The sequence below is a fragment of the Heptranchias perlo genome, chromosome 15 (genome assembly GCF_035084215.1).
Source record: "Heptranchias perlo isolate sHepPer1 chromosome 15, sHepPer1.hap1, whole genome shotgun sequence".
NCBI classification, from domain to species: domain Eukaryota; kingdom Metazoa; phylum Chordata; class Chondrichthyes; order Hexanchiformes; family Hexanchidae; genus Heptranchias; species Heptranchias perlo.
This window is the reverse complement of record NC_090339.1, coordinates 34,202,127-34,214,885: the sequence shown is the minus strand read 5'-3', so window position 1 is coordinate 34,214,885 and position 12,759 is coordinate 34,202,127. Positions and strand designations below refer to the sequence as shown.

Sequence of the window (12,759 nt, the reverse complement as noted above, 5' to 3'; positions counted from 1 at the left end):
AAAAAAGTTTTTCTTGAAATAAATGCGACCAGTTCTGTTTACATTCCATACTTTCTTGTCTTTTCTCAGTTAAACGATTCCGAGTCAAGAAGCTAATAGATCTACAGTCCAAAATGGTAAGTAATTAATTTTGATTTGGTATCACCCTATTCTAATGGTTAAAATGCTTAACATTATTCTGTAGTTATTGAGGTATTAGGACCACTGACACTCAACAGCAGGTCTCATGCAGCTGATGGTAACCAGGGGAAACTTGTTGAATTTGCTACGGCCAACTGCTGGAAAACCAAATTTAAAAAAAAACAGTTTAGCTGAGTCTGCTACTTGTAGCAACTCGCCGAGGCTTCTTCAACAGCACTTCCCAAACCTGCGACCTCTACCACCTAGAAGGACAAGGGCAGCAGGCGCATGGGAACACCATCAACTGCACGTTCCGCTCCAAGTCTCACACCATCCTGACTTGGAAATATACTTCTGTTCCTTCATCGTCGCTAGGTCAAATCCTGGAACTCCTTACCTAATAGCGTTGTGGGAATACCTTCACGACATGGACTGCGGCGGCTCATCACCACCTAAGGGCAATTAGGGGTGGGCAATAAATCCTGGCCTTGCCAGCGATGCCCGCATCCCATGAATGAATTTTTTTTAAAAAGGAATATGAAAGCAACATTTCTGGAGCTGGGGGCCCTACCATCCTACTAAGCTCAATATAAATTCAGCATTTCAAAAGACCTGATTCAATTCTTTGGCCTTTTAGAAATTGCATATGCAACAAGCTTGACCAGTTGTTGGGCAGACTGCTAGGTTGTGTATTGCAGAAACTTGGTAAAGTGTAATAGACCAACCCTGCTACAAAGCCATCTCCATTTGAACTAGTAGCATAAGGTACTGTTGTCATGGAAGAGGCCCAGACAAACAAGTGTGACAATAGAGGTGAGAGGCCAGGAAACAGAAGGTGCTGATGAAGAGAATGAAGGCAAAAGACAAATTTGCCATTTTTAATTTTACTTAGTACATTCTTGTTTTCAAATCCGTCCATGGCCTCACCCCAGCCCCACAACGTGTCCGAGATCTCTGCACTCCTCTAATTCTGGCCTCTTGCACATCCCTGATTTTAATTGCTCCACCTTTGGCGGCCGTGCCTTCAGCTGCCTAGGCCCTAAGCTCTGGAATTCCCTCCCTAAACCTCTCCGCCTCTCTACCTCTCCTTTAAGATGCTCCTTAAAACTACCTCTTTGACCACCTGTCCTAATATCTCCTTATGTAGCTCGGTGTCAAATTTTGTTTGATAATGCTCCTGTGAAGTGCCTTGCCATGTTTTACTGCCATGATGTGGAGATGCCGGTGATGGACTGGACACTCGCTCACCTGACGAAGGAGAAAGCCTCCGAAAGCTTGTGACAAATAAAACAGTTGGACTATAACCTGGTGTTGTAAGATTCCTTACATATGTTTTTCTGCATTACAGATGCTATATAAATGCAAGTTGATGTTGCGTACACTGTGGGCTTGCTATAACTAACTTGTTAGAGGTATTTCTTTTACGGAATTACTTGTCAACTCTACTTGAATGCTGTGGCTGGGACTTGCTCAGTATTCGACTATAGTATCACAAGTACATTACTGAAGCTCTATCTAGAGTGTGAACACCCTGAATAGATTGTGCATGTGACGCGCACAGTTGTGGGGTGGGTGGAAGGGGGTGGCAGTTGGACATTGGTGTACAGGGGTAGATGGGGTTAAGATGTGGGAAATGCAGGATCAGGGCTGGGGCTCATGTAGATGGGAAGTATAAATTTAACATAATTAATTTCCTGTAGTGTTTTTCACAGTTGAGTCCTGGAGTTAAGTCTGTCTGATGCTGCGGTGGGGGGAGTTTGGTTTTCTGAGCGGCAAAGCTGGAATCTCATGGGTGGTGAAGAAGAAAATATTTCAGCAAATACCTAGCGATTATGAGGTCTTCTGTCACAACCTGGAAAATATGTCCTGCCTGTTTTTGGTTATGGAACATGATCTACTCCCAAAATTTGAGTGTGACCCATATTTCTAGCTCCAAGGGCTTTTTCTCTATTGTGAAAAGCTAGGAAAAGTGGAGGCCCAAAGAGATTTAGGGATCTATGTACACGGATCACTAAAGTAGTTGTCAGATACAAAAAATAATCAAAAAAGCTAATGGAATGTTAGCCTTTATAACTAGAGGGCTAGAATATAAAGGGGAGGAAATTCTGCTACAGCTATACAAAGCCCTGGTCAGACCACATTTGGAGTACTGTGTACAGTTCTGAGCACCATACCTTAGAAAGGATATGCTGGCCTTGGTAGGAGTGCAGCGCAGATTCACCAAAACGTTACCAGGGCTCCAAGGGTTAGATTATGAGGAGAGATTACACAGACTGAGGTTATATTCCCTGGAATATGGAAGGTTATGGGGTGATTTGATTGAGGTTTTTAGGATTTTGAAAGGACTTGATAGGGTAGTTCGAAAGAAACCATTTCCACTGGTGGGGGAGTCTAGGACAGGGGACATAACCTTAAAATCAGAGCCAGGCCATTCAGAAGAGAAGTTAGGAAACACTTCTTCACGCAAAGGGTGGTAGAAGTGTGGAACTATCTCCCACAAAAAGCAGTAGATGCTAGCTCAGTTAATAATTTTAAATCTGAGATCGATAGATTTTTGCTAGCCAATGGTATTAAACGATATGGAGCTAAGGCAGGTGGATGGAGTTAGGATACAGAACCGCCATGATCTCATTGAATGGCAGAACAGGCTCGAGGGGCTAATGGCCTACCCTGTTCCTATGTTCCCTCCTCCCATGTGCAACAGGGTTACTCTTCTCTTCTTCCCCAGTGGGTTTTTAAAATTTATTTTCTCTCCTCTCAAACTCAACAGTACTTCCTTCTTCCCTTCTCTCCACCCCATATAGGCTCTGTTCTTTCATCCACCCCAAAAATAGAATTTATTAATAACGCTGTCTTTCTCTGTGCCTATGTCTCTACCTCCTGCATGTGCGTACAGGCTCGCTCGTTCATGCTCTTTTTTTCACTCCGTGTACAGGACCCTGTGGCATAGTTGGATCAGAGGCGGAGATGAAGCATGTGGGTCAGCAGCCCTGGGCAGGGAGCAATGATAGAGCATTCTGAGTGGTTGCAATGCTGGAGAGAAGGATCAAGTGGGAGGCTGCTGGTCAGAGCATAACAGAGGACAGATGAACCCAGTTCTCACCATTTTGCACTTTAAGCCAGATAATGTAGCTGAACATTGTGTCGAAGAGGTGCTGAGTCCAGGAGAGCGGGTAAGCTAGGCTTGATCATAGGAAGGCTGGGAGCACTTAAAAGAAACTGTAAGAGGCAGGGAAAGCTCAACGACTACCTATGGGGCCCTCGGGCCAGTAAAGTAGAGGTGGGAACAGGACTGGGGAGAGTGAAGGGGCAGCAGATTCCATCATGATTATAACACAAAATCTAGTAAATTCTGGGCCCTTTGTGTCATGGTTACCACAGACCAACCTGATTGTTACCAGTGTAATTATGGCATCAGCATGTTATTTCTATGGGCCAATCAAAGGAGGAATGGGTTATGTGGTTCTTACTGAAGAATCAAATAGATTAAGGTGGCACAACATATTGGGTGGAATGCTAACCTACTAATTGGAATAGGCCATGTGGTTCCCAAAGACCAATTGTTTCACTAGAAAGCATAATGGTGTAAAAATTTAATATAGATAGATGTTGTTATGGGAGACTAGATGGTCCAATGGATGAGATGCTGACTTTTCACCTCGGGGCTCTGGATTCTGATGCAGCCTGCACTAGAATGAAATTCTTCTCCATCTGGCTGTAAGGAATTTTAAGTGAAATGAATTTGGGCAGCCGGGGATGTGTGTGGACCCACAACACAAAACTGCCTTTAATTGTCACTAAATTGGCAATCTTATCGAGATGCCACAGGATGACTGATATGGTAATCACCTTTGTAGGTAATGTACTTCTGGGGTTAAGACTGAGACCCATTTTTGGAGTATAGTGGATGAAACGTTACTGTGTATTTAACTCTGCTATATTTGACACGATAGTCCTTGATAAGACTAGATGTCCGAAGTTAATATTATTCCATTCCCTAGCACTAATATCCCTCATTTTGCTGAGCACAGAATTTACACAAAAATGTCATCCTTATTTTCTTTATGGTGCAAGACTAGGAGCTGTAGAGGAGCAAATGGATTTATATGTCCATGTGTACACACAAGCTAGCGCACAGGTACAAAAAGTAATCAAAATGATTAATGGAATGCTGGCCTTTATCTCAAGGGGATTGGAATACAAAACTGAAGTGATGCTTCAGTTGTACGAAGCCTCAGTCATCCGGAGTACTCCGTTCAATTTTGGGTACTGAACCTCAGTAAAGTTATTTTGGCTTTGGACGGGGTACAGTGCAGATTCTCCAGAATGATACCAGGGCTTAAAGGAACCCTTTTATGATGACAGGTTGCATAAACTTGATTTGTATTCCCTTAAGTTTAGAGGACTGAAGGATAATCTAGTCAAGGTATTTAAGATGACAAAGGGATTAAATAGGATAGATGCAGAGAAACTATTTTCTTTGGTGGGGGAATCTAGAACAAGAGGAATAATTTTAAAATTAGAGCTAGGCCATTTAGGAGTGAAATCAGGAAGCACTTTTTCACATAAAGGGTATTGGGAATCTGGAACACTCTCCCAAAAGGCTGTGTATGCTGGGTGAATTGAAATTTCCAAGACTGAGAGTGATAGATATTTGTCGGATAAGGGTATCAAGGGATATGGAGCAACAGCGGGTACGTGGAGATGAGGTACAGATCAGGCATGATCTAATTGAATGGTGGAACAGGCTTAAGGGGTTGAATGGCCTACTCCTGTTCCTATGTTAATGTTATGTTAAGTATAGGAATGAAGGAAGGAAATGAAGATGATCTAAAGCCAGTGAGAGCCCGTACTGCATCCGTAATATTAATATTGTGGATAAGCTCTTCTCTGCATACAGACATTGTAATCTGCTGTTTTGCAGGGAATTCAGACACATCTGGTGGCTCTTCTTTTGCTGTATAAGATCCATGCACCTGAATATGTTTCTTTGGCACTTCCTGCAAAACCCAAGGTATATTTTCTTTATATCATTTTTAAAAATCTTAATATTTACCAATCTTTGTCAAGTTCTGAGAGGGCTGTTATTTAGTTATTCTATTAATATTTTTAGCCCTCTTTGGGGTTAGGGGGGAGGGACGAACGAGTTTGAGGTAGGCTGTTTTCCAAATAGTTGGATTCAAAATCTCTTCTTTGGAGTGCTTTCTTGGCTACTAGGAAAGTTTGCATTTCTGAAAGACAAATGTTCATTGTGGTTGATAGGGGGGATTTTAAAAAAATATTTATTCCTGTTGTTGGTATATGATCCCAAATGGGATTTCTGGATAAGAAATTTGGCATATAAATAAAAGAAATTGGCAATGTTGTATGTGCCTTGAATTTCCTTCCCTTTTTTAAAAATACAGACACTGTTATGAGAACAGTTTGTCTGAATTGAGATTTTGAAAGCCTGTGTGAAATTGTTCCACGTGTTTATGAATGTGAGATTTTGATTGCATCCGTAAAACAAAGGCACTGTAGAACTTTGAAGTTATTAACTGATTAAGTCAACCAAAAAACTCTTTATATTAGTAGAGCACAGTACTGGACATGTTATTTACAGGATTATTTCCCCTGAAATACTGTCTTTTAATGCACTGTTGTTACTTTTGATAAATTGGAAGATATAATGATGACAGTGTTGCACCTTGCAATACACAGTGCACTATTCTGCTGCTGAGACAGCGCTGTGTTTAAGCTGGCCTGTCCCTTTAAGTCCACAAAGTCTATTTGTTTTAAGTACTCAGCTTGAGATCAACTTAAGTGTTTAGTAAGAGAAGTTTGTAGATTGGAAGATGCTTATAAATTTCTAGCTCCAGGTGAGGGGGGGGATGTATGAAATAACATTTTTCTTTTTTTAATAATATTTTGAAATGTGACATCAGAAGTTTGATGGATGCTCTCAAACCTTTTATATAGATAGATATTCATTGTACTGGAATACTAGCATTGTAGACAAATAGTATTAAATGATGAATCCTTGGTCTAAAAGCTATGGATATTTCATACATATGATTTGCTGTATTGGAGGTGTGATAATTTTGTAATACTGGATCTTTTTACTCTTATAGCATATTTGTGAGTGTAGGAAAGGTGATAATGTTTTGCTTGTGAACTGTTGGATTGAACTTTCACCCTGTCAGTCTGGGCTGGATTTAAACCCAGGTGCCAAAGGTGAAGGAGTTTTGATGAAGAGTTCACACTTGAAATGTTAACCTATTTTCTTCCCTTTACAGATGTGTGCATTTCCGATGTTTTATTTCAGTTTACTGTTTTTTTTTTCTTTATCTTATGTATTTGAGCTTTGGAATAGTGCATTTTTTTGAATATTTTATCATATAACCACAAAGTCCCTGTTTTCACAGAACTTCCAGGTGTCTGGTTCACTCTGGAAGAAAGCCATTGAAAGGATTCAGAACAATGGTTACAGGCAGTTGGCTGAAACCCCTGGGTTAGTGAATGTAACAGAGCCTCCGATGCGGAAAAGGGTAGGTAAATTACTCCAGTTTTCACAGAATGCACTCCAGTGCTGCTGAGATTATTCTGATGTCTTTCACACGAGTAAATTGGTGTTGTGGAAACGTCTTGAAATCAATTCTTGTAGGCCATACAAAGCTGATTCTAACAGAGCCTTGTTGAAATAATGGAATTGAAAGCTGACACTAATCTTATGAGGTGATTGTGAATGGGCTTTAGTCTTGCATTCTATTTTTGCAGAAAAGGAAGATGCATCGTGAATTAATTCCAGTTGTCAGCAGTGCTCTACACTTGACAGAACTGTCTCCTTCCCTGATCCAGAGTAAAACATTTCCTTTGGAACAGTTAGCCACGTTCACCCAGCTACTGCAGAACTTTGATTGGATAGAGGTGAGGCAGAGAAAATAATATTTGAAGTGCTTTTCAGCTCAGTGAAGAATATTCTTTTATAATAGTGTGTCTGTTCCCTGGCCGCCGACTCCGTCCCTCTCCCTGGCCGCCGACTCCGTCCCTCTCCCTGGCCGCCGACTCCGTCCCTCTCCCTGGCCGCCGACTCCGTCCCTCTCCCTGGCCGCCGACTCCGTCCCTCTCCCTGGCCGCCGACTCCGTCCCTCTCCCTGGCCGCCGACTCCGTCCCTCTCCCTGGCCGCCGACTCCGTCCCTCTCCCTGGCCGCCGACTCCGTCCCTCTCCCTGGCCGCCGACTCCGTCCCTCTCCCTGGCCGCCGACTCCGTCCCTCTCCCTGGCCGCCGACTCCGTCCCTCTCCCTGGCCGCCGACTCCGTCCCTCTCCCTGGCCGCCGACTCCGTCCCTCTCCCTGGCCGCCGACTCCGTCCCTCTCCCTGGCCGCCGACTCCGTCCCTCTCCCTGGCCGCCGACTCCGTCCCTCTCCCTGGCCGCCGACTCCGTCCCTCTCCCTGGCCGCCGACTCCGTCCCTCTCCCTGGCCGCCGACTCCGTCCCTCTCCCTGGCCGCCGACTCCGTCCCTCTCCCTGGCCGCCGACTCCGTCCCTCTCCCTGGCCGCCGACTCCGTCCCTCTCCCTGGCCGCCGACTCCGTCCCTCTCCCTGGCCGCCGACTCCGTCCCTCTCCCTGGCCGCCGACTCCGTCCCTCTCCCTGGCCGCCGACTCCGTCCCTCTCCCTGGCCGCCGACTCCGTCCCTCTCCCTGGCCGCCGACTCCGTCCCTCTCCCTGGCCGCCGACTCCGTCCCTCTCCCTGGCCGCCGACTCCGTCCCTCTCCCTGGCCGCCGACTCCGTCCCTCTCCCTGGCCGCCGACTCCGTCCCTCTCCCTGGCCGCCGACTCCGTCCCTCTCCCTGGCCGCCGACTCCGTCCCTCTCCCTGGCCGCCGACTCCGTCCCTCTCCCTGGCCGCCGACTCCGTCCCTCTCCCTGGCCGCCGACTCCGTCCCTCTCCCTGGCCGCCGACTCCGTCCCTCTCCCTGGCCGCCGACTCCGTCCCTCTCCCTGGCCGCCGACTCCGTCCCTCTCCCTGGCCGCCGACTCCGTCCCTCTCCCTGGCCGCCGACTCCGTCCCTCTCCCTGGCCGCCGACAACTGTGGTGTCCTATTTGACCCTGAGATGAGCTTCCCACCACAAATCTGCTCCGTCACCAAGACCGCCTACTTCCACCTCTAACGTTGCCCGTCTCCATCCCGCCTCAGCTCATCTGCTGCTGAAGCACTCATCCAGGCCTCTGTTACCTCTAGACTTGACTATTCCAATGCTCTCCTGGCCGGCCTCCCATCTTCCACTCTCCATAAACTTGACCATCCAAAGCTCTGCTGCCCGTATCCTAACTCGCACCAAGTCCCGTTCACTCATCACCCCTGTGCTCGCTGACCTACATTGGCTCCCGGTCCAGCAACGCCACGATTTTAAAATTCTCATTCTTGTGGCCTCGCTCCTCTCTATCTCTGTGATCTCCTCCAGCCCTACAACCATCCGAAATCTCTGTGCTCCTCCCATTCTTGCCTCTTGCGCATCCCCAATTTTAATCGCTCCACCATTGGCGTCTGTACCTTCAGCTGCCTGGGCCCTAAGCTCTGGAATTCCCTCCCTAAACCTCACCGGTTCATTTATACTCTTCCTGCTATAGGTAGGTATGCATTTAGACTGAAGAAAACACAGATGACAGGGGGAAAAAAAAAATCAACAATCGGTTTTATTTACCAACTTTCTCCCATCATCTTCGTACGGCATTGATTCATTGCTGGGGTATGGGTCCACCAGCACCTCTCGCCAATGTGGCTATATTTTACATGTGAATCTAGACACTGAGCTTCAGGAGGCTGTGTGACAATGAGGGTGCGAGAGGGACATCACAACTCTGCTTGATCATATTCTCACCTGATTTCCACATGTATGTACTTTTCAGCAGGGGTCATTGGTTTGAGATCAGGAGGAGTAAGAGTTCTGACTAATTGTTCCCTTCTTCAGGCCACGAGCACCAAGGCCAATTGTAAGACCCCTTTTGCAATTCTTGTTGAAACCAGCTAAGTCAGCACAGACCAGGAATCAAATATGTATAACTCTATGGTTTAGTGCCAGGCAGTGCCTTTAACCGCTATCCCATCAGGGGTGAATTTTAAGAGATTTAATGAACAGGCTGGCGTGTGGTCTTGGAACTTATTTGATGTTCAGGAGCTGGTTGTTGGCTTATATATTCTGATACTGCCTTATCCCTCTTAGTTACCTGTACATTTAAAAATGTTTTTCCTTTCTTTCCAGTTCCCTGCACAGATGGGCTCAGTGCTGAGGTCTCCTCTGTTGCTTCATTACATTAATTGGGTAAAAGATGACTCCGCGCTTCTGCGGCTGGATTTCTGGCTGGCTCAAACGCTTCAGGAAGGTGAGGCAATGGCAGTTTCTTTTGTACAACTCAGAGCAAAAAGAAAATTGTGAAATTTAAAGAAAATTAAAACTTTATAACTAGAAATGATGGATTAGGGTAAGGGCATTGGGGTAGCAATTACCATTTGTGATCACAGGGTGTAGTTCACAAATATCTTTTCCCAGAGTGCCACAAATAAGCAATATTGAAGCTTAAAATACAGTAGAGGAAGACGAGAGTGAGAGAGACAAGTGAAGGTTTATCTACTTTTCTAATATATAGAATATCTGACAATTCAGTAGAATACACTTCTTTAAATCTTTACATCCCATATTAAACTTTTTGATGCTTTTCAGATTTGTTGTGTAAATTACTAAATTGGTGAGATGGGATATTTACAGGATTGTGTGTATCCTAAATTCTTCTACTGGTTTCATTGTCTCCAGTACTGGCAACTCAATGCTGAATTCAACTACTCAACACTTGACAGTCAGCATTACAACACTCCGAATCATAATGTTCTTGGTAAATAGCAAGAATGCAGCGATTGGTTCCTATCTGTTCATGTCAAACGTTTTATGACTAAATCACAATTACTGAGAGAACTAAAGACTTCATTGAGATTCTTTATTTAGCTCAGCAATCTTGTGATTTCCAACTAAGCACCAGCAGCACAAGGACTGCAGTGGTTCAAGAAAAAAGATAACCACAAACTTCCCAGGGCAACAAGAGATCGGCAATAAATGTGGCCAGCATTGGCTATGTCCTGTGAACAATTTTTTTTAAAAATGCTTACCTGCAGCATTTTCAATAGAAGGGTGTTTTCTTTTTCCAGCAAATCTTATGAATTGCTACAGTAAACTTTTAGAACAAATTGTTCACACAGGATTGAGCTGCTTCATTTAAATGAAGCTCGAGACTAAATTTTCAGTTTAGAAATTAAGCCAACTTTAAATGGAATTTAGATGAAACCATTTTGTTTGGCATTGCAGGTGCTCATCGGGTTGCTTTTTGCACCATTGTCCACATCAAGTACTCTCAGATATAGCATAATTTAAATATAAAATAAAGCTGCTCCTGCCGTGCCCCATCAAATATTCTAGATCCGGTGTAGTACAGCTAGTTGCAGGGTGGAGCTTCTTCTACAGTCCCCTGATGACATACCTCAGCATCCTATTTCCAAAGCATGCATGTTTTAGGTTTCTATAGTGGATATACAGTTTTTGGGTGAGTGATTTCCTATTACAAGTGAATAGCAAGTATTGTTGATCATGAGACCGTTCTAGTCTTTTTATCAGAGTTTTGGTGGATGTTTGTCAAAGCAGATTTTTTTTTCCTTTTTATTGAATAGAATTTACAGACTGTAAAGGTGACTCCTTGCAGAAAGAAGAGGAATTCATGGAGTTTTTAAACATCATCATTCGGACACAAGAATTTCTACAAGTAAGAACATTGGAAGCACTAAAACAGCATCTTAATGAAAATATGCAGCTGCTTTTATAATCTGATTACAAAGTAAAAAAGATAATGAGTAGGGGCTTTGCTGTCATTGCTTGCCCCTCATCACCAATCTGAATGTATGAAACTATTAATAGATGGCTATTGGTAGTCACATGTATTTCATATACTGCATATTTTTCCTATTTCATCTGGTTGAGGTGATCTCAACTGATAAGCAGTCTTTAGGTGTCAAAGATGTGCTTTCCCCCTCCATCAGGGTGGAACTATCCACCTTAGCCTCTCCAGGTGGAGCACTGGACTTACTGGTACTTTCACCAAGAATTGGAAAATCTATTTGAAGACAATCATGTTCAAAGTTGAGAGTATTCAACTTTTTGCCACAACAATCTGCCACCGCTATTAGTGAGTAACCTCAACCGTGTATTGAAAAATTGTGGATGTTCTCTATTTCAATAAGCAGAAAAAAATGGGCACAATGGGCTGGCAACAGATGAAGTTCCTTGCTGCTGGCACGTAATTAGAAAAGTTAAGCATCAGGTTCTTGGTGTTTTCGGTTCTTTTGTGGTTCGGAGAGATGCCAACAAAGTAATTTTTCCAATGTAGGTTTCTACTTGACCATAATTGGGCAACAGGAGGTACAATTTAAATTAATTCAAATTGGTGTAGAGATCTAGCACTAGGGACTTGGCTTTCACTTAGCACTTCATTTTAACTCAGCCCAAGAAATATTTTAATCCTCCTTTCCCTTCCCACAGCACCACCTGACTCAGCTATTATCAGATTACATTGAGTATTCGTCCTGGACTAGGGCCATAGAACAAGATGAGGGGGTGTCCGATGTGTGTAGTTGGAAAATTGATTTGAAGACTTGCTGTAATTCTTTTTCAGGAGGGTTTTTCATGCTGTGAGGATTTTGTGTTCAAGAGCTTATCTCTTTGGGATAGTTTGTGGTGTAGCACTCAGATCCTTGCCTTGCTCACCAGGATTCCACCAAGCTCTGGTAGGTAGCTGTCATACATTTCTATGAGGTTCATCACCATTCATGGTTTATTTTTGTGCCCCATTTTTCTTCTTCCTATATGCAGTACTTTACATTTATCCATGTTATATTTCATCTGCCATTATTCCTCCCAGCTACATGTTTTCTTCAATTTCATTTTGCAGTTCATGAGCTGTCTCCTCCGATTCAACTGCCCCTCCCATTTTATCATCTGCAAATTAGACCAATTTACAATGAGTCGCTGAATCCAAGTCATCAATGTAAATTAGAAACAGTAGGGCTCCCAACATCAAACCCTGGGGCACCCCATACTGGGCATAACTCCTGCACCATATACCTGCTGTTTTCCTTCAGCTAATTTCTTATCCGTTCCCAAGTTTTACCAGGAGTCCCCACTACTTTGAACTTAACTGTTTTTGGAAGTTTGAATACAGCATGTAAGATTTTCTGCAGAACACTTGGAATGTCACTTACTTAAAATGAAGGAGGTTGGTCAGGTAGGATCTTCCCCTTTTGAATTCATGTTTTAGATTAGCATACAGATAATCTTCAACTTTACTCCTGATAATTTATTGCATTATTTTGCACAGTATTGAAGTAATACTATTAGATTGCTGCATCTGTTTTGTCACCCTTTTTGAAAATGGGCACCACACTAGCCTGCTTCCAATTCACCAAGACCACCTCTGTGTTCATTAACTCCCTCATAGTGAGAGAAATAGATATTATCCCTGGGGATTAATTTGTCTTGAGCCCTTGAAGCTTGCCCAGGGCTTCCACCTTTTTATATCAGTCATTAAGAGGGAGATTAGGAGAAATTCTTATACGC

At 43.8% G+C, this 12,759-nt stretch overlaps 1 protein-coding gene across 1 annotated transcript in view; it reads left to right on the top strand.

Annotated features, from left to right (window-relative positions):
• Positions 1-12,759, top strand: part of cenpi (centromere protein I) — a 78,851-nt gene that overhangs the window by 25,431 nt on the left and 40,661 nt on the right. Inside the window, exons 6-12 of the mRNA XM_067996664.1 lie at positions 70-116; positions 5,045-5,134; positions 6,525-6,647; positions 6,877-7,026; positions 9,367-9,487; positions 10,821-10,912; positions 11,819-11,930. Of these exons, the coding sequence (XP_067852765.1) occupies positions 70-116; positions 5,045-5,134; positions 6,525-6,647; positions 6,877-7,026; positions 9,367-9,487; positions 10,821-10,912; positions 11,819-11,930 (735 nt within the window). The remainder of the gene's footprint in view (positions 1-69; positions 117-5,044; positions 5,135-6,524; positions 6,648-6,876; positions 7,027-9,366; positions 9,488-10,820; positions 10,913-11,818; positions 11,931-12,759) is intronic.